At 40.5% G+C, this 22,495-nt stretch overlaps 1 protein-coding gene across 8 annotated transcripts in view; it reads left to right on the top strand.

The window, feature by feature from the left end:
• MBNL2 (muscleblind like splicing regulator 2) overlaps positions 1-22,495 on the top strand; it is a 150,183-nt gene that overhangs the window by 100,240 nt on the left and 27,448 nt on the right. For 5 of the 8 annotated variants that reach the window (XR_002645032.3, XM_022576905.3, XM_022576907.3 and 2 more), the window contains exons 4-7: positions 6,143-6,343; positions 9,467-9,730; positions 16,521-16,574; positions 17,206-17,359. Coding sequence is in view for 6 of the 8 variants with exons in the window: in XM_022576905.3 (XP_022432613.1) it covers positions 6,143-6,343; positions 9,467-9,730; positions 16,521-16,574; positions 17,206-17,359 (673 nt within the window). In the remaining 2 variants the exon portion in view is untranslated. The remainder of the gene's footprint in view (positions 1-6,142; positions 6,344-9,466; positions 9,731-16,520; positions 16,575-17,205; positions 17,360-22,495) is intronic. The other 3 variants (XR_016388646.1, XM_022576911.2, XM_089899414.1) reach the window with 1 other exon arrangement.

Genomic DNA, 22,495 nt, shown 5'->3' with positions numbered 1-22,495 from the left:
TCTTGAGATGGGGAAATTCTCCTGGATTAAATGCAATCACAAGCATCCTTATAAGAGAGGCAGAGGGAGAGTTGACACACATACGGAAGAGGAGAAAGGCAATGTGCCCATACAGGCAGAGACTGGAGTGATGTGGCCACTAACCAAGGGATGCCAGCAGCCACCAGAAAATGGAAGAGACAAAGAATGGATTCATCCCTAGAGCTTCCAGAGGGAATATGATCTTGCCAAAGCCTTGACTTTGGCCCAGTGAAACTGATTTCAGACTTACGGCCTCCAGAACTATGAAAGAATAAATGCATGTTGTTTAAGCCACCAGGTTTGTGGGAATTTGTTAGACCAGACACGGGAAATTAATACATGCAGAAATTGCTTAAGACAAAGAAATTGATAAACATAAAGTAGCCAGTATCCCTCCATTTTTAGGTTTCCTTCTTAGGTAAACTTCTCTAAAGAGCTATGCATATTTTTTCCACTCCCTTTATCTCCCATCTCCCTGAACCCATCCGCTGAAATCTCTCACCAGTGACCTCCATGTTGCTAAACCAATGGGCACTTCTGCTTTTACTGTACTCTTTCCACCTCTTAGTAACATGCAATCAATCTCTCCTTCGAGGAGCACCCCTCGCTCTCTGATCGTTCCTTCCTCTTCTGACTCCATTGCCCATTCTTTTCCTCTGTTATATGTTAAGGCTGCTATACACTGATGTTCCCAGTGCTGGGCCGCTCTCTCATTTACCCTCTCCTTCATGGTCTCATCCATTTCTGCGGCTCTGAATCATCTACAGGCTGAGAACTCCCAAATGCACGTTCCCAGTCCAAACCTCTCCTCTGAGTCCCAGGTTCAGGTATCCAGCTTCCTACTGGACTCACCTTCAAATTTCTCACAGGAACTTGACATGTTCAAGACCCATTTTTTTATTCTACTACACTTCCATCTCAGTATGTGCAACCAGCAGTTTCAAACCAAAACCAAGCAGATTCTCTCACATCCAGTTCATCAGCAAATCCTGTCATATGTGCCTTCAAGTCCATCTACTTCTTCTCCCAGCACCCTCATCTGAGCCGCCAAGTATTTCAAAATACTTTATAAGCTGTTCCCTCCTAATCTCAAGTTCCACTCTTGCTTTATTCCAATGTATCCTGCACACAGCAACCGGCATAAAGTTGCCTTTAAACACATAAACGCATCATATCACTCCCTTTCTTACAACCCTTCGCCTTCCCATTTCACTGGAGACAAAGCCTAAACATGTAACCTTGACTTTATCTATAGTGTCATCTGTGATCATGTCCCTTCCCAGCTCACCAACTCATTCTGGGCCATTCTTCCTTTGTCCACTGAGACCAAACCAAACTTTCCATTCTGTGAACACACAGAGCTCTTGTTTGCCTCAAGGCCTTTGCTTTTGCTGAAGTTTCCTACTACTCTTCACATTTTAACTTCATCTTATTCATAAGGACTCCAACTCTATCCCCTGCGACCCACCACCAATCTCTGTCATTACCAGTGAGGCCTCCTCATTTCTGCTTATCCATAAAAATGAATTGTCATTTTATTTCTTTGTCCTTCCCCAGTAGGGTTTAAGTTCAATAAATGTAGACACAGTGTTCTGGCACCATGTCTGTACCACCAATGAATATTTACTGAATGAATGAAAATGCAAACTGTTCTTTCCTCTTTTGTCTCAAATTCATTACATTTCAAAAGTCTCATTCACCTTATTCCTCCTAGCAGTTTTTCTCTCTCCAATTCCTAACAGAGTGTAACAGCAATTCTTCCTTCCCTTCCCTTCCCTTCCCTTCCCAGCACACTGCCCCCAACCCCTCACCTCCCACACAACCTTCCCACGTACACTCAAGATAAAGCAGCAGGTGGGTAGCCTTTAGTAGGACAGGGATTCAAGAGCCTATGCAATCTGGTCCTTGGGGGCAAGGTCTAGTGTTGAGTATTCTGTGCTCCAGAGATGCTTCCGGGAGTAAACGGAGAAGGCTTAAGAGATGCCATGTTTTAGGCCTTTCAGTTTGAGTGCCAAATACCTACCCTTTGAAGTCAGAGCTTTCTAAGTGTATGAGCTGTCACGCTCTTGTTTTAAAAAGTCAATTGACTACATTTTAGAGCCATAAAATACCTCAGGCCACTTAGTCATTCCTCCCCAGCCCTGATCCTTCCTCGCCACTACAAAATATCAAAGAGCATGTGTGCACATGTGAGTGTGTGATCTCTGAATCCAGACCTACTGCTGTAAGGTGCTGAGAAGGAAGGGTGGAGAGCGAGAAACACAGGCAGGTGGGGTGAAGTCCAGAGCGAAGACGCCAAGACCAGCATTTCGGACATGATTTTCTTCCAGAAGACTCTCTGCAGCTCTTGTCCTCTGGCCTCTCTCAGTGCAGTTAGTGCTGAGAGACGAGGAGGACCAAATGGATCTCGTCTCAGACCACCTGGCAACAGCCCTCCTGCGGGAACCGCAGGGCCGCTTCTCCCAAGCCCTAGCTCGTGGCCTTCCAGGAGCAGAGTCACCTGCCCTTCTCTTAGCTACCAACTCAGACTCAAGTTCAGACATCAGCCTCAACTCCACCTGGAGACTTTAATTTGAATCCAGGATCTGAGACCCACTTTTCCAGGCAGCTGTTCAGAGCAGCCCTAACCTCCTGCCTGAGGGAGGCCCTGGCTGACGGTGGGACACGGCTCCCCGCCGATGCTCACTCTGTACGCTTATGTCTGTAAGGGCAGCTCGTGTTTTTGTTCCCTCTTCTGTTTTAAGAAATTACCAACGAAATCTAATAAGTGCGGAGGAGTAAAAACAGCCCCAGACTGGGAGCCAGGGGTCCTGGGTAGTTTGCCTTGACTCTGCCTCGGCAGCGCTGACCTTGGGGAATCCACGTGGTCTCTACTCTAAATTGCTTTCACCTGAAGACTGTGCAGTTCTCGCTGCCACGCTTGCTTCTCGCGGGTATTGAGGAGATTAAAGAAGACACAGTGTGTGAGAATGCTTTGAAAACAGCCAAACCTTTCACAGATGTAAGGTATTACTGTCAATGATAATAATAATAATAATAATATAGTGCCCATCTCTGAAAATTACCATAACTGTATTTTTTTTACTATTCAACTTCAACAGAAAACACTCTAGACAAAAAAAGAGAAAATATCTAATTGAATCTATCTTCATAAAGCCTATGAACTTTTAACTTTCACATGAAAGAAAATACATACTTTCCCAATCTATATTTCAAAATAAAGAAGATATTTGCTATCATTTAGTAAGATTTTATACCTCTATTATTATATTGCTATCCTGACTACATTCCTGTTATAGAATCAATGGACAATTTGGGGGAAAAAACCTTTATTAATACTGATTTTTACACTACTAATGATAGCTGCTATTTCTTGCGTTCCAACCATGCGAAGTATTATAAGACAGAACTAACACCTTGCTCAGCCCAAGTCTTGAAGCTAAGTAGTTTTACTTCCCTTCTGCAGGTGAGAAAACTAAAGTTCAGGGTTGATCTCCTGCCCAGGGTAAAGATTAATAACTGGCCGAGCTCAGGATTTTGAATTCCTGTCTCCCTTTGTCTAATATTTGTGTTTTTACTTTTAAATAATACTCTCTGTGACCTATATTACAGCTAACATCAATAAAACGAACTGCAACATTCCTTTTCGACCATTAAATTAGATGAACAAGGAACAAAATTTGGCTAATGGCGAGAGATTTGTTGATATCCAAAAAGGTTTTGGGAAATGGGTTTTGAGGTTCTGACAGCCCACTGACAGTCAAGGTACAACCTGAATGTGTGTCCCTACACTGACCCGGGCTTCAAATTATCTAAAAGTGAGGGAGGTTGGGAATTTGCTCCAACAGAAAGTCAAAAATGGAGATGTGGGGAGGGCTCTAATTTCTAAATGTTTACTTCAATCATTAGCCTCTAGATTAAATTACACTACTAGTACTGGTTTTTCCTAATATTTATTTTCACTCCTCATCTATGACAGTTGTCCCCAAACTGGGGTGCACATCAGATCATGTAGTTTTTTTTTAATGCAAATCTCAAGGACCCTGCCCAGACATACTGAGTCAGAATTTGTGATATCTCTATTTATGAAATTCCCCTCAGGCATTTCTGATATAGCTGGTTCTTTGAATCACTGATCTGTTGTGATTTATGACCTTTCAGAATTGATTTTCTTAAATCCTAACATTATAGAGCCCTTATACCATTTAAATCACTTGGCTTCTTTTCAACAGTACTAAATTATAAAAGCTACAGTTACTGAAAACCACAACGTTCTATAATTATGACTCAAATGGGTTGAAAATGGAAAACATTCATGTATAAAACTCTGTAGAAAGTCAAGGAAGAAAAAAAGTCCTAACTGCCGTCAATTTCCCATGTTAAGACCTCATGAAGCAACTTTCCCCCAAAGTGAATTTTATGTCAGAGCCATAAAGATCTAAAAGCCCCTCGTGAAAGTGCAGCAGCAGTCCTCTAAGACTATTAGAATCACCTCTTCCATCCCTCCCCCGACCAGCCACCTCAGTGAAGCCTTTCAGCCTCTCCAAGAACTCCCCGCACAAACTATCAATAATTCACTGCTTTCTAACATCATCGTTTGTAAAAGATATTTTTCCATTATTGCTGTCAACAAAAAACATAATACACACAGATTATTATTTTTCCCATATGTTCAACAACTCAGAGCTATAAATAGACAAGAATGTTACCCACAATATACAAATAGAGAAGTAGCATGACATGGCCAACCACATAGTTCAATATGAGAAAATTGCATTAACATGTGATTGCAAATACCTAAAATATCCTAAAAATAAATAGGGTAAAAGTCATCCAATAACTAAAAACAAACAAAACAAACAAAAACTATTCAGATCCAATTCAGTGCAAAGTTTATTCTAAGAAAAATCTTTAGCATCTTAAATTTTTAACATCAGCTCTTTGAAAGTGAAGCAAAAGTTTGTTGTTCTCTTAAATGTACATTTTTAACATTGGCTCTTTAAAAGTGAAGCCAATTCCCTGGTGGCGCAGTGGTTGAGAGTCCGCCTGCCGATGCGGGGGACGCGGGTTCGTGCCCCGGTCCGGGAGGATCCCGCGTGCCTCGGAGCGGCTGGGCCCGTGAGCCATGGCCGCTGAGCCTGCGTGTCCGGAGCCTGTGCTCCGCAACGGGAGAGGCCACAACAGTGAGAGGCCCGCGCACCGCAAAAAAAAAAAAAAAAAGTGAAGCCAAGTTTCTTGTTCTCTTAAATGTGCATTATTTCCTTTCTGAAAGGCATATTTTCAGGTGAAGCTTTTGAAAACAATCATCCCGTCAACCCTCTAATATACTTCTTCTGGACACAGAGTATAGTGATAGAGAAGTTTAGTGAGGAACTCTATACCTTCATCACTGCTGCATTGATTTTGTGACCTAGGAAACCAAAGCAACTTTTAATGGCCAATGGAAAAGTTCACGCCCTTCTGTCCAACCTTTCAGGAAAGGAAGATTGGATCTAGACATAGTTGAGCTAGAGCAAGAAATAGCAGGTCTAGATGTAAGCTGTCTATGAATTTTGGGGTTATATATGCTAGTGATAGAATACAGAAACATACTGGTAAATCCAAGCAAAATAAAATACCAAATAATCCCCACTTTTTGAGAGTGTATAACCTTGGTCAGTCTGAAAATCAGTCTATAGTCAAGGGTTTTTCTTTCTTCCTCTCCCTTTGAGAGACACGTAGGAGAAATCAAAGATTATGAGTCAGCATTCCCTAAGTTTTACTGCCTTCTTGTTGTAACATTCAATAGTTTGGAATGATGAGCAATTAGAGTGAACTTATTCTTTTCTTGAGAACACTTTCATGGGAACAAAAGTTTCACCTGGTCCCTGTAGTTAGGTTTCTATGATGTTCTCCCATGTGTCTGTATGGTTTGGGGAAGACAGGATCTGTATGGACTTCATTTTTATTAAGCAAAAAACAGAGAAGCTTAATGAATTTTCACAGTTCAGCATTGATCTATGCAATTAACACAAAGAGTCTTGTATGCAATGAATGAATTTTGCTCAAATGACACTTGCTGGTGATTTTTAAAAGTTTTATTCTAAAGGAATCTTTGTCTTGTGTTATCTTCCTTTAACAGCCCACTTTTCCTGTAGGTCCCGCAATAGGGACAAATACGGCGATTAGCTTTGCTCCTTACTTAGCACCAGTAACCCCTGGAGTTGGGTTAGTCCCAACGGAAATTCTACCCACCACACCTGTTATTGTTCCCGGAAGTCCACCTGTCACTGTTCCGGGCTCAACTGCAACTCAGAAACTTCTCAGGACTGACAAACTGGAGGTACTCAATTATATTTGTGGTTTGAGATGCATTTGTGGTAGAACTATACCTCTGTGTAAGTGAATGCTTGTAAGATATTAATTCAGTCTTGCAAAACCGCCATGCACACACATTCACCTAAAAGGCATGCATTCATAATTCTATTGTTTGAATTTAAGGTCAAGTATAAAGGAAATTAGTCTGTGGGAAAAGAATAAGTTTAATACAAACAAAAATCTGTTGTGTGGAATGTGTGTTCAGGGGCAAAATATGTAACGACCAGTGGAACATTGAATCAATCACTATGCAGGCCACGAAGATGGCTCCCAAGGGCTCCAGCTGTTCCAGGCATGAACCTTTGCTGGATCCTGGAAAGGTCTGGTAACGGGCAGGTTAGGAGGCCAGCAGCCAGGACAAGGGGGACACTCAGGGACAGGGGTGGGAGGACGTAGGACTGTGACTACTGACCAAGTGGTATGATCATATTTCAGTATTTGAAGAGCTAGTATGGCTGCTCTAGCATGTTCCAGGATATCAGCCCCAGTTATGTATAGGTAAACGGGGAACTGGAGCCTGGGAAAATCTAATTACTGATTTGGGATATTTTCTTTAACTTAAATTCAAGTGATCTACAAAAGTCAAGAAAACATAGACTTAGAGAACAAACTTATAGTTACCAGGGGGGGAAGGGTGGGGGGAAGGAATAGTTAGGGAGTTTGGGGTTGACATGTACGCACTGCTATATTTAAAATGGATAACCAACAAGGACCTACTGTATAGCACAGGGAACTCTGCTCAATATTATATAACAACCTAAATGGGGAAAGAATTTGAAAAACAATAGATACATGTGTATGTATAACTGAATCACTTTGCTGTACACCTGAAACTATCACAACATTGTCAATCAACTATACTCCAATATAAAATAAAAAGTTTAAAAATTCATATATTTATAAAACATAATTCTTAAGTCATGAGTCAAACCAACTCACCTGCACTTTACTAGGTAAAATTTCTCTTTAATCAGTTAGGGCATTCATCCATTTATCTTAACTACTGTATCCTATGACATTTAATAGAGCATTTTATATGGGTGTGTAAAGAGTCTGATAGATTTTTCAAAGAGTTCCTTTAATCCAACCATCAGTTAGTTGTTAGGTGATATATATGTATGGTTAGGATGTACACTGTGCTTTATCTTGGATCATTTGAGAATGTTCTTTCAATATGCATTTGTTTAAATATTTACCCAATAAATATTGAAAATGATAAAATGTTGCCTAATATCAGCTTCCATCTGGAGTATATAGATCCCCAAATGAAAAGACAATAAACTCCCATCGCTACTGTTTTGATCAAGACTAACCCTGTGAATATTGAACAGACCTTTCATGGGACTGGAAAAGTGTTTGGGGCTCCACCTGGTGGACCCATGAAGGTTTCGTGTTCAGTACGTGACCGTGTGGTTTAGAAAACAAATTAAATCAGCTGAGTTGGGAACAAGTTGTCCTTCCCAACAGGACTGGTAGACAAAGACATATGTAAAACTGATTCACGAGGACTTTAGCAAAGCAGCTTGCAATTCATTTCAAACCAGGAATGAAGTCAGCTGCACACAGAGCCCCTTGGTAAATGCCTGATGGCTACTCTACACCCCAGTGCAGTCTTAGCCTGGAGTCATTCCACTTACAGAGGGAGGCATACTCAGAATCTGTGGGAACAGTTTAGTAATTTTTATTTTGTACATTTTATGAGCTAAAGATGGAATGTTGGATAATATCCAAAGTAGAATGAAACAATTAAAAATTTTGTGATTTATCTGTTTACCCTTTAAACTCGCTTGGTCACTGGTCAGTGAAACTGTATTTCCCAAGTACTTTTGACTCTCACAAGGCTCGAATGTCATGTCAGTGACCCTTCCTGTAATGTCACTAATGATAAAGATGTGAACCACCACTTGAGCACATCAACTTTGGATGTGGAGCCTGAGAAGAAAATAACTTACAATTTTACTAGTAATTCTTCCCTGATAATGATATTTATAAATATAAGTATTATGTATATATGTTATTTGTGTTACTTGACGTTATCGGTATTTAGGGCAAGGTTAAGAATACTCTTTAAATTCCAAAGAAAATTTTCTTTAAACAGTAAACTCCTGATCCACGAGAATTCTCAGAGGATGGAGCATTGCAGTTACTTGAGATTTCAGGATGATTAAGGATTAAGGAATAAAAAAAAGAAACAATACATCAACACTTCAAACTCTATTCTACTTCCCTCCCTTTACTTCTTTCCCTTTATCTCTTCCCATATTTCTCTCCGTTTTATTTTGTATTTTTACCTTCTTTCTGTGCTGTCAGAAATAATAATATTGTGACTTAAGTGAAAGTTTTGGTGTCTTAGATATCGTAGTTCTTCTAATTTATGAGTATAAGCATACATTAGCTTTGTGGAGCAGGACAGACCTATGGGAAAACGGGAGTATTCACGTTCACTCCAGCCCCACTCCCCATCCTCAGAGAGGAGAAACAAGTTCGTCACGTCGCCTTGTTCTTTTAGCAGTTGTGCAGCAATGACCTTGTGGCTTGATCTTTGGTGAAATAATCCCTCCATGTAAAAACCCTGTAAAATCCCAGAGTTGTCATAGTAGAAGATGTGGCTATATATAGACGTCCAAATTTTATATACGTGTGTGTGTATATATATATACACACACACACGTATATAAAATCTCCAAATTACTATATATATATATAAAATATTCTTTCTTTCCTTCCTTCCTTCCCTCCCTCCCTCCTTTCCTTCTCTAAATAAATAAATAAATCCCAAGAACAATGGGGGCCTTGTTGATTTAACTGCAGATTTTGACTTTCTTAATATAGATTCTCACCCCAGAAAAGAGGGGGAAGTAAAACTCAAATTATTTTGCCCGGGATTCCAGTTACTTGAGTCCTGGATAATCGAATGTTTATGTTGTAAACGGCACAAAAGCCACCATTAAAAGAAAGGAAGGGCATTTATTCCTTTTCTTTCTTTCTTTCTTTTTTTTTTTTTACATCGTGCCTGCGCTCGCAGAGGTAGTTCCCGGCGGCCCTGGGGCCTCCTTCTGCATCGTGTGCTCTTCTCCCCATGTCCTAGGTCTGCAGGGAGTTCCAGCGAGGAAACTGTGCCCGGGGAGAGACTGACTGCCGCTTTGCACACCCCGCTGACAGCACCATGATCGACACAAACGACAACACCGTAACCGTTTGTATGGATTACATAAAGGGGCGTTGCATGAGGGAGAAATGCAAATATTTTCACCCTCCTGCACACTTGCAGGCCAAAATCAAAGCTGCGCAGCACCAAGCCAACCAGGCCGCGGTGGCCGCCCAGGCAGCCGCGGCCGCGGCCACAGTCATGGTAAGTGGGGCGCGCGCGCCGCGCACCTTCCCCGGCCCGCGAGCCCGGAGCCGCGCCTTCCGCGCGGGGACGCGCACGCTCCCCAGACCGCTGGGAGCGGGGGACGGCTGCTGTTCCCGCTGCTCCGCTGCCTACGTCCTGTCTCGGTTGCCCCCGTTTTGTTTTGTTTTGTTCTGTTCTGTCCCTCCCTCCTTCCCTTCTGGAGCACAATAAGTAAATCCCTCAGGCGGGCGCAGGGAACGCGGGGCGGGTGCGAGCGCCCTTCCCCACGCCCAGCTCTGCTCGGAGACCTGACACGGGCGGGACCGGCCCGGGCTCCTCGCAGAGCGGGAAGGACCAGGGAGGCGGCCCAGAAACAGAGACAGACAGACAGACAGAGACAGAGAGAGAGGGAAACAGGGCGGGAGGCCTGCGGCGGCTGCTGCGCATCACCCGCAGCGCTCCCGAGACGTCAGTCCGGAGCCAGAAGCCCTCGGCCGGCGGCCCCCGCTGCCCGGCTTTTCCCTACCCGCATCTTTTGTTCCTCTTCTGTCACTTATCACAAAGGCCACGCTGCGAACTCTCTCTCCCTAAATGAAATTTTATGCAGAACATCAAGTCATGAAACAGCTGAAGATGGAGCTGTAGGGCTGGTGCTTGGGAAAAAAAAGAAGTCCTGGAACCCAGCCTCAGGTCCCTGAGTCACTGTCCTGTCTCAGGCCCCACCCCAGACCTTTGGGCTCTGAATTCAAATTTTAAAATATCCCCAGGTGTTTTGTATACACAGTAACATTTGAGAAGCCCCTACCTAGAACACTTAAATTTAGCTGTATTCTGGGATTACCTGAGGGATCTTGAAAGGTTCTAACATCAGTCCCTTCCCCCAAGTTTCTTATTTAATTAGTTTGGATGTGGCCTGGGCAGGGGCTTGCTTTCTTTATTCTTTCTTTATTTAGAAGCTCCCAGTTGATCCCAGCGTGCAGCAAAGTTTGAGAACCACCGCACTGGCCTGTAGAATTAATTTGTTTTCATGTGAGATTTCTGGCTTGACAGAAGTCTGTTTTAATATATGATAGGCACTGGGCATCCATTCATTCAAAACATATTATATAATGAGACCTGCCGTGCATCAGGCACTTGCCGGCTGGAAAAAATAAATTAGGCAGCTTTCCTTGCCCTCGGGGAGCTTGGAGTTTAGTGACAGTGATAATGCTCCTCCATGACACAATGGAAATGCATAATGGGGTCCGGGGTGGAGGGGGGCAGGAAAGATTCAGTGGCCAGTCATCCCTCGAGAACGACAGATATGCCTTCAGATATGAAAGGTATAGTTTAAAACACATTGTTCTAACTAGCGACCACCACTTCATACACTAATGCCTGATCAGAATGCAAGGGTAGCTGTTATACACCAAGTTCATATTACTCAACATTCTTTCCACAAATTTTTTTGTTTAGAGAATGATTCATTTTATTTTATTTTATATTTTTAGAGAATGATTCGTTTTATTTTCTATTATTTTATTTTTGGCCACACCACGCAGCTTTCAGGACCTTAGTTCCCTGACCAGGGATGGAACCTGGGCCCTCGGCATGAAAGCACAGAGTCCCAAACACCAGACCACCAGGGAATTCCCTCCACAAACGTTTATAAGGCCTGGCCCAGTGACAAGCAACAGGGATGCAGAGAGGAGGGCACAGAGCCTGCCCTTAACGTCATCACCGCTTAGTGTGGCCTGTGTGCTTATTCACACCTTTCCAATCTCAGCTTATTCCCAAGTATCGTGAGCACTGAGTCCTTCATCTCTCTCACTGTTTCTTCTCAGAGTCCTTGTCCCTTTAGTGTTTTTTCATCACTGGACATAACCGTGATTTTTCTGTGAGTTTCTATATATGTGGGAATGTATGCATCCACATAAGAGAGTCAGGACAATATAGATAAATTCTCCCCTTTTTGTTCTCATAAAAGAGTGGTTTTCAAAACTGATTATAATTAGGTGCAGGGGGTGAGGGACCTGTAGGGGAGATGAGAATTAATTGGTCCCTTAATGCTGATGAAAAAGGAATTCTTTTAGAGAGCAAATGAGGTCTTCTATACACTTCTGCAGTGTGGAATCCATCTTCATCCACTTAGTGAAGATCTCATCCTACCGAGAAGTAAAATGTTTTTCATTGTAATCATTCTTTCAGGCCAGCCCAAATTTATTCTAACTGGTGTGTTGATCGTTGGGCACAAAGAACACGTTTTTACCTTAAGCGAATGTTATAAATCATAACTAGGTATCAAGGATACCCCCAAGGCTAATTAGAACTCTGGTTGCAAGAGACAAAAACTTTACTAGATCATTTAGTGCCCTCCAAGGGAGGAGAGGTAAAATAGGGCTCAGGGGTAGATGGATCCAGAAACTTGAAAACCAGTAGGTCTCTCTCTTTTCTTTTTTTCTGCTTCTCTTGGTATAACAGCTCCATTCTCTAAGATCAGCTTCTCCAGACAACACTGGCCATGGCTTTGGACACCTGTAGGGACACATTCTTACATTTCCTGACAAGAGACAAAAATAGTATCTATACCATCTCTAATTAGGAACAAAACAATGAGCCACCAGGGTCATTTTGGTGGTTGTCCTGTGGTGAGAGTAATAGCATGGTGGTGAGAGTAATAGCATGCCGTGATTGGCTCAGCCTGGATCGCGATGGCCATCTCTGGCCATCTCTGGCCATCTCTGAGATGAGGTTCTGGGACTATGAAAAACGTAGTCCCTATACCTCAAATACCTGTTAAATACAAGAAAACACTGGTACTAATAGTGACCTTTACGGCTGAGCCCTGAATTTATCTGAGCCTTGATTTATCCGGCTGTTACCTAGAAGTACCAGTTCTAACATCTGCAGTCAGTATGTTCTTCAATCACTGAAGGAACAGTGCACCTAGAATATGTCAATGGTAGATGACCTGGGTTGATGGAGATAAGAGAAGAAATGGCCATTTACACAAACAGCCCGGTATCTTTAAATCAAGATTCGACTCCTCTATGTGCCCTTCTGTGCATTTTCACATCATTTTCATCAAGATGCACAGATGTTGTTGCAGTGGATGTCAGTATATTTAGTTACCATAGTTTCCTAGATTGTTACCCTGTGCCCAGATTTGGAGTTCCGATACTTCAGGTGATCTTGCAACACCATCAAAGACAACCCGAAGGAATGTAGTTTCAGAACAAAAGCGTCAGCTTCTTTCTGACAATGACATGAAAATTACGGAATCTGTCATGTCTTTTTAGTTGAAGTGAGAGGCTCATTTGAAACCAGTCTAGTTGCAGTTGGAGGAAGTCAAAGTATTCTTATTCTCATAGCAAGATTACTCAGTACACTGAAGAAAAACTATTATTTCCTTATTTAAAAGAACAAATGGGAGTGATTATTGCAGTCAGAAGATATTAGTATTCCATTCACCTGGGTTCCATATCTGAACACCAAGAATTTCTGTAGTGCAATTTTTATTATTGTCCGGGATTTCCCCTTCTCTGGATTAATTGGACCCTGAAAAGGAATCTAAAGCTTTGATTCCAGAAAAAGAGACATCTCTTTCCTTTAGAGCCTTATTCTTTTGCACTGCCTCTTAAAACATGAGCATCGTCCTCATCAGAATATTTCAAATGTAAAAATAAGCCAGACGGAGCTTCTCTTTGGTAATTTTAACACAAAGGGTATCCGGTCTGCAAGTCAGCAGTCCTTCTTCACACACACACCAAAATGGGGCTACACCAGGAGATACTTATTTTGTAAAAGGAAACAGGACCAGCTGCCATCAGCTAGATAAGTTTCAGTTGTTCAAGAAAACATGTACAGGAACTTTGAATCCCATCCTACTTGTCCACATCCTTTTCTTCCACATTCGAGTGGCAGCTCTGATTACTGTCGTCAGCAGTTCCTGACTCCTCAGGTTTGGTCTTTGCCTCTAATGCCGGGCCCTTGGTTGGCTTGCCTTGGCTTGAAGTTGGCTTGCTCCTTGATCCAGAAAATGAAAAGCCTGGCTGTATGTATATAAGGCTGGAGAAAGCCCAGAGGGGGCAAAGGATCAGAAATGTTGGTGAAGCCAGCAAGAATGGGTGCCCAGTGCCTGGCACACAGTAGGGGCTCAATTAAAGAGAACCTCGTCCTCTGCATAGGTGCCTAAGGAAGCTCCCAAGATGCACCAGGCTTGGGGATCTCTCAGGTCTATTTTAAGCCTGAAGATCTTTCAATATAGGTAAACATATGCCTGCAGCCACATAATACCCTCTAAAACGGAACATCTGTGTACTACAAAGCCACATTAGAACATGATTATTCATCCATACAGTTTTTTAAAAACATTCTACCCATGTGCCTCAAAGTGTGAGGTGTGCAAGATATTAATATGTACACTCGACCCTCCAAGACCTTAGTGTTTCCTTGAAAAGACAAGATATTTGCATTTAGTAAAGAAAACCCCAAATAAGGAGTGGTAGAAAGGGAAATGCAGTCACTGTCCAGCTCAGTTTAGGGATCTCAGCTTCTTTAAATTCCTAGTTTATTATAATTTCTGTCGAAATTGCATTTCATCAAACTAAGATTGGAAAAAAAGAGAACATTAACCTTTCAGGTGTCGATCCTAAGGAGAACTATTTAATATTTCTTTTTTCTACTTGGAGACTTCATTAAATGATGCTCTGTTAAATCAAAATTTTGCTCATAAATACCAGCCTGTGGAGACATAATCACTGTTCTAGCTAGCATATCAGAAAAGATCAACCCAGTAGCGGATTTGTTCTATAACTCTCAAAGACTGGAAAAGTGAAGGAAAGAATTGAAACCAGAGAGTTGAGGCCACAATGATTTTGAGTTTAGCCATCCGGTTAATGTTGTTAGTGTCCTCTATGAGAACAGGCCGTGCAGCTTTATGTAGTTAGTACAGACTAATACAAGCAAAAAATTTTTTTAACTTTTAAAAATTGCATTATCTAGCAGTGTAAAACTATACAGGAATGAAAGATTTTAAACAAAAATGGTGCCATGAAAGTTACATCATGGCAAACTGACATTTGAGGAAAGAATATTCAAAGAAGCTTTCTCATTGTGAAGCTTGCTGGGTTTTGAAAATGTTCACAATTCTGCCTGAAGAACAATGATTTCATATTATGTGATGGCCTCTATCCAGACTGCCTTCCAAAGCAGCTTCTCCACTGGCCATTCTAAGCCTCTCCTCTACCTATAGTCCTTTCCGCTTTACTGCTAGTCTCCACCCCGCTCCACCCTTAGCTCTTTCCTTTACCTCCTATCACCTCCATACTTTTAATCCTGAGTCTTCAAATGATGAACCGCTCTTTATTGGCCAAGGAAGATATCATTCATTGTTTCCCATTTTGAGGGTTAAATACTATTCCATTTTCTTTCAAATGCCATAGCTGTAACCCAGAACTTTAGAATAAAACATTTTGTATTTATTGTGCAAACCTTAGGGATTTACCTATTGTGCTAAACATAGAAAATGGGTATTTCATTTCTTTTGTTTGCATTGGAGCTATTCCTTTGAATTTCTTTATTTTCATAGAATTCCATCATAAAATTTTTAGATTTTTTTTTACAACAGTTATCAAGGAACAGGAAAATTTTTTCATCATGGTCTAAATCAGTCACTATTTATTATTATTTCAGCTGTTTAAATGAAACTATCCACCCACAAGTATGGTCATAAGTTAAAGATATTATTTGGCTTCTAATAGTCCAAGCAGTTCTTTGCTATCTTTTAGCTGTTTGCTATTTTTAGCTATTGTACTTGTTCTAGCCAAGAGTTTCCCACATCTCATTAACTGGGTTGGTCACTGATTATACTTAAAAGTACAACTAGAATTATTACGTATAAATTATTTTGATACCTGAGGACACTAAATACCCGTTAAAGGGTATTTTCTTAGTGTAATCTGGTAAGTTGTTTGCGATAAATTGAATTAAAATTTCAAATGTGGTGGAAAACAGAATGGATGATAAGTTAGTCATTAGAAACCATATGATGGAATAAAAGCAGGAAATTTGAGAAACCTACTATGCAAATTCAAAACTTGTTAAGCTTGGAACCTTATTCCACGTTACCAGATCCACACTAGCAAAGTGAAGAGAAAAATTGAGACAATTATCCACATAATTCAGACAAAAAAATTAAGATCCAAACCCAAACAGTTTTGCCTAAATAATCTTGTGTTTGAATATTTTTTTGCCTGAATTGTTTGTCTCAGTTTGCCGCTTCATTTTGTTAGGCTAGATCTTCATTAAAAATTATTTTTATAAAAGTTAAAGATATTATCTTTTTTTTCAACTTGGATCTTATAACTTGGATGTTATACGTAGTGCATTCATTGTTTTATATTTGAAAACTAACTTATCAGAAATTCTTCAATCCTGTGGCCCTTAAAAGTTTTGCATTTTTTTCTGAAGCAATGTAAAAAATGCTTATGGTGTGTATGCAAGCTGCTGTTTTAATTAACTTTCCTGAATTTCAAACATCTATATTTTACTCTCTTATATGCTTTTAACTAAGGTATAGTAGATGCATTTTTGCTTCAATACTAATTTAAGGTGTAATATTCATTTCTTTAGAGAACATTTTTGTTGTTGTGCATGCCTAGTGTTTTGTACGTTGTATATTGCATTCAGAATATTTTTTTCCTTCTCACCTATCCACAATGCAATGCCGTTCCCATGATGCACCTCTGCTTGCTGTTTACCTGTATGTTAATTCGCTTGAATCCCATTGGCCCACTGCCATCATGTGCTCGCTGCCTGTTATTAAAAGACTCAGTCGACTGCCAAAGCAATGAAGCGACCTCTCGAAGCATCTGTAGACCTGGTACTTTGACCTTTCACCTTTCGCTTTGCATGTAGCTTTTCAGAGAACCATCTGAGATTTGTATTACTTGTAAAATATTGGTTGCAAACAATCATTATTATTAATTAATCAAAAAAATTCAATAAGGTGTTTAGCCATCTCATTTTCATATGTAATATGTGGAATAAATTAATCCTAACAAATTTTAATACCTTTTCCAAAAGAGTGAAGCAAATTTAAATTACTTGGCTTGGAAAAATGCTCATTATAATTCTAATTAACCTTTAAATTCAAGAAATTGCCACTTTGTTAAGGAAAAGAATAGGTATTAATAATAAAACAAATGCTTCCTTCCCCCCTTAGACTAGTTTAACTCATTTTAAAAGCTGAAGTCATTTTTCGTTGTTGTTGCTTGATAGCTTTTCTTTTCCTTAGTTAAGATGCTACCGTTTTGGATTACAGAAATCATGCTTTGCTCTCGGTAACAAACTCTCACTCATTCGACTTTGCCGCTGTTTAAATTAAGGTGCATGGCAGACGCATCTCCTTAGCTGTCATTTTTTAAAAGTATGCTGCAGTTGATGATCTCTGTGGACACTGAAGGTGTGCTCACTTTGAGTTACACGTATCTTATCCACTTCTTCCCTTACAGGCCTTTCCTCCTGGTGCTCTTCATCCTTTACCAAAGAGACAAGCACTTGAAAAAAGCAACGGTGCCAGCACCGTCTTTAATCCCAGCGTCTTGCACTACCAGCAGGCTCTCACCAGTGCACAGCTGCAGCAACACACGGCATTCATTCCGACAGGTACGTGCCCTGACAGTTCCAAGTCCTGTGTCCGTGTGCCCTCCGGTCATGTGCTTTCTTCTCATTCCTTTAAGCTGTTTGGTGGCATCTAGTTTGCTTTTAAAGGTACGATAAATACAGCCTGAAACTCATCATTGTCCTAGCTATCTAGATAATTTACCTTGCTTGGGACAATAGCTAAAGACTGTTAGGATTCTAAAGCCAAATATTTTATAGAGTTAAGTGACAGTTTGAACCCGTGAGAAGCAAACAGCAGTTAGGGCTTTTGGTTTTTCTTGTGTTTACACAAGCTGCGTAAAAATTGTTTATGTAAGTAAGACCTCTTATGTGTGACAACTGAAATTTGTCATTAACCCTGAATGACCTAAAAATAGCAATTCCAGTAAATACTAACCTTTTTTTTTTCCTATTCCTATTCAGAGCACTAAACAAAACAAAACAAAACAAACAAAAAAAGAGGCTATTCAAATTAAAGCAAACATCTACTCATATTTTTACATCCATTCTATCTCTTTTGCCATCCTTCTCAACTTCCACCAAGTTCACAAATATAGAGAACTCTTATCCTCAGTTTCTAAGCCAATGCCTGATAATATTAGGTGCTAAGGTGCTTTAACTCTGTCATCCTACTAAGAAATGAATTCTGTTAATCACAGAACCTTGAAGTTTAAAGGATTCTTAGTGATCTCCTCATCCAATTGATTGTTTTACAGATGAGAAAGCTGAGGCCCCCTAAATGTGCAGTGACTTCCCAAGGTGGCACTACTAAAGAGAAAAAGACCTAGAACCCAGTTTCCCTGTGACCAGCTCGATGTACATGACATGACACCAGCCAGCCTCCATAGGCAGAGGCCAGAGTTCTCCTTTAGAGCCTGGCATAAAACATCAGATAAAAGTGAAGAAACAAGAGTACAATGCACGCCAACCCTCCTCTGTTTTTTTACCCACAATGCACACCAACCCTCCTCTGTTTTTTTACCCACCTTCCTGACCACAGACCTACATACACCATACACAAACACAAAGAGTCACCATAAATGACTGGGGTTTTGACCTTTTAGTCTGAGCTAAAAGAAGGGATAACATTTGCAAAATAAAATTTGCTGGAGTGTCAAAAAGAAAAATAAAAAAAGAACCAGGGAGTGGCTTAGGCTTTAGTGAGAAGGCTGTCCATTGAGTTCTTAGTTTGAAGTCAAAATTTTCAGCCCATGACAGTGACTTGAAGGTCAATATAGGTGAATAACAATTTTATCAAAAAAAAAAAGCCTATTGATCCCAATCCACATGGGTGGACTTTTCACGTTTGTTATCTATTTTCTTAAATCCTGTAGCATATCAGGAATTAACATAGGAGGGAGCTGAATAAACATTTCTATCCTATTCTTTATATAAAATCTACACTTTGAAATGAATTATTAACCTAACAATATTTATATTGTAGTTAAAAAATATAAATTACATTAGTAAAGTGGTTCTTAGTATATAGTTTTCTTATTTTAGTTCTGCTCTTCTCTTAAAATAGACTCATAGACCTGTAGAATGTGTCTCCAAATCAGTAATTATTGGGGCTTCAACCCTGTCCTATTACAACCTTAATTAGTGACATTTCAGTACAGTTATAGCACAGCAGTGATTGTACTTGTAATCCACTTGATATAGCATGTTTATAAAATAATTACTAGAAGGTAAACTTATCTGAAGGTCCTGTGTGATTTCTACAAGTGTCTTATTTGATAGACCTTGTCACTAGATATTTTAAGAGAAAAAAATTGTGGAAGAATATACTGAGTGGAAAAACAGAAAAGGACAAGTCTGTTTCTGAAGACTGGGTAGTAATGCCACTACCATTTCCTGGGAATGCCTCTGAAACCCTGGAGCTAAGCCATGCAAAAGGCTGAAGGCCTCTAACTCATAGTTAACACTTCAATTCAATAATGACTGACTTGTTAAATCACTGGAAGAATTCTCATTTAAAAATATTTCACCTGGAAACCATTTAAAGACTTCCAAAGTAAGAACGAATAACGTCCCGTTTGCAATGGCCTGATTATAGTTGATGAAATGCTTGTATTGAGGACCCACAGGCTGTTCTGGGTGCTGTGGTTGTGCACTTCCGCCCCCTGCTGGACTCTTTAAGAACTGTTCAAGTGTGTCCAGCAACTCTCCATAGAGTGGGCTTTGGGAGCAGAAAAGTGGGTCCTAGCCCGCTTAATTCTGTGGATTAGAAGTATTTCCATCTGTAACATGACACAAACATGAACAAACATGTGGATCTCATGCTCTGAAATGGTATTTCAACTTCTATGAAGTTTTCACGTTTCTCTTAAATGATGAAAGGATAATTTTATTAAAAGGAAATTAGCATAGTCCTTCCCACAGTTAAATCCATAACAGAAAATTCAGTGTTTATTTTGGCTCTAGTTTTTATTTCAGGCACTCTTTCTCATAAGCCACATTTTCAACCTAATTTAAAATGATAATGATAATAATCATTCTTTGTTAATCACTGTTGTTTTAAACTGTGAAAATTAAGTGATCATGTTCAAAAATAATTTTCTTAACTTAGTAAATGAGGAGCTCATTACTTTTAAACTGACACATTTTGATTTTTCTCTAAATACTTTACATTAACAATTATCATAAATGTGAAACAAAAAAACATTTTATGTTCTCCTGGAAGTTACCCTTTACTGAAGGGTCATTCACAGTGAAGTTTTTGATATGCTGCTAAAATTCTCCCATTGATACAATGTGACTTTGAATTTCAGGAATTCTGCCTCCAGGCTGTGGAGATATTAATTTAAAATATTACGCAAAATATGGGATTCTTCTCCAAACCCATGCTAATATAATTATCACCCTGGTTGATGCCCTAGCACATTTGCAGTGGGTGGGATTTTTCCTTTTTTGATAGGCATTATTTTAACCTAGTGGTTATACTTTTTCTTTGCTATGTTAGGAAAGTGACAAAAACCACACACACAGAAATAGCAGCATAATAATTCTTGGCATTTCTCTGACAGGTTTATTCTGAGTTCCTCTAAGTGTTCTTATCTCATTATCCTTCAAGATAGTTCCGCCAAGTGGCAGGCGTAATTATTTGCATTTTGCAGATGGGAAAACTGAGGCTGTGCCTTTGCCGTAAAGTGGAATATATGATTCATGGAATTGTCCAGATAATCCTACTCGCAGATTCTAGAGCTGAAATGTTTGTGCAACTGAAGCAGAAAACATTTGAGAAGTCTTTGTTAATAGAATTAGTGCCTTAGTGAAATGCTTCTGCTGGTCAGAGCAAAGACGACCTACTGACTCTCTCCTTGATTTATTTCATTATATTGGAAATACAGAGTAAGTAGAACAGGGAAGTGCTAGCACAAATACTGACTAATGATCAGAAACCATACTATTACATAAGTGTATCACACACCTTGGTGAAAGATTTGTCAGTGTTTAGTGGAAACCCTATCTGTATAACCATAGCAAAATGTGTTTATCCTGCTGAATTCAGCAAGCCACTGTTGAACACGTAGTCTGTTCTGGGTTCCAAAGCCAGTAGGGGCATACAACGGAGTTCAGAACACGGCAAAAAACAAATATAATGCAAAGCGTGAAGGGCTACCTTAGGGAGTGGGCAAAGCGATTTGAGAATGAGGAAGCAAGAGACAATGTATTCGCCATCGGACGTGCAGTAGGTGGTAGTGACGAAGGAGATGGAGAAAGAAGGACTTTCCAAAGGAGGAGAAATTTGCTTAGGACTTTGAAAGGAAAATTTTACCAGTGCAGGAAGAGCATCCCAGGCAGGGGGAAGAGCATGGATTGGGAACAGTGTACTTGAGGAATAACAAGTTGCCCGTTGTAGCTCAGTGTAAAGTACTGAAGGGGCTGTGTTTGCAGGGGTGGGGAGTGGGAGAGAGTGGGGTGAAAAGGCAGAGATGGAGCTTAGAAAGAAGATCAGGACCAGAATCTGCCATTGAGTAAGACAGCCACACATTGCAAAACTTCTGTGTTTCCGATATGCATATCACTTTTAGGCCACATAGAGAGAGATGCTCATCACATTGCTTTGGTTGAGCATTTCAGGCACATCCTGAACTGAAGCCAAAGGACGGTTCCAGTCCTAGCCCAGTGTCGCTGTAGGAGCTGCTGTTGATGATCTGCAACCCAGTGACATTCAGGTGTGTCCAAGAAAGGAAAGTGCTCCAAGAAAGCCCATCCACATTGGAATGCGAGAGAATAACAAGGAATTTTTATAGGGATAATTTTGAATCCAGCCATGGTTGACTTTGAAATCATTCACAAACTGGGTACTTTAGTAAATTTTAGGAACAAGTTGCTCCCAACACACTCTCATTGGTGGCTGAGAACATTCACTCAGTTGACTGTTTACCATGCGCCCCACAGACGTAGACAGACATGAACCCTGCCCTCCAGAGTTTACAGTGGAAGAGGAGAGGTGGATTTCAATAAATAGCCATAGAAGTATATAATTAAAAGTTTTTATGAGTATAATGAATGAAAAAGTAGAGAGTTCAGTAAGGTTTAAAATAGGAAACTGATTTAAGCGGCATGTGAATGTAGGTAAAAGAACAATTGAACAGTTTTTTAAAGAAGCAACATATACCTCGAGACCTGGAAAATGAAGAATGGGGTAATGATGATTTTAGGCAGGGGGGGAGAGCTGTGAGAAGCCCAGAAGTAGGACAAAAGTGTGATGAGTTCATTTCAAAGAAATGAAAGGCTAATCTGTCTGGAGCTTGGTGCATGGGGGCCAGGGGAGGAGTATAGTGTGAGCTGGGGAGATAGTCAGAGACTAGACCATGGGAACCTTTATCCTAAAAGCAATGAGAAGGCAATGAATCATTTCCAGCAGAGAAGTGAACAGACCTGTATTGGGGAAGGTTTACTCTGCCAGCAGAATGGAGAATGGACTAAAGGGGGGGACGAGAATGGAGGCAGAAAGACCACTTAGGATGTTACTGCATAGCCGATCCCAGATCATAAAATGGTGATCAGGCCATGAGAAGTGGCAGTGAAGATGGACCAATAGACAAACACAAGATGCACTTTAGAAGCAGAACTGCTTTGTCTTATTGGTGAGTTGGACCAGGGAACTTCACGAGGGAAAGTGGTGTCAGG

Source organism: Delphinapterus leucas, chromosome 18, assembly GCF_059928025.1.
Source record: "Delphinapterus leucas isolate spDelLeu-1000000601 "Yukka" chromosome 18, BTC_Dleu_Yukka2, whole genome shotgun sequence".
Classification (NCBI taxonomy): domain Eukaryota; kingdom Metazoa; phylum Chordata; class Mammalia; order Artiodactyla; family Monodontidae; genus Delphinapterus; species Delphinapterus leucas.
Note: the sequence above shows the minus strand (reverse complement) of the source record. Positions and strands in the feature narration are given on the sequence as shown.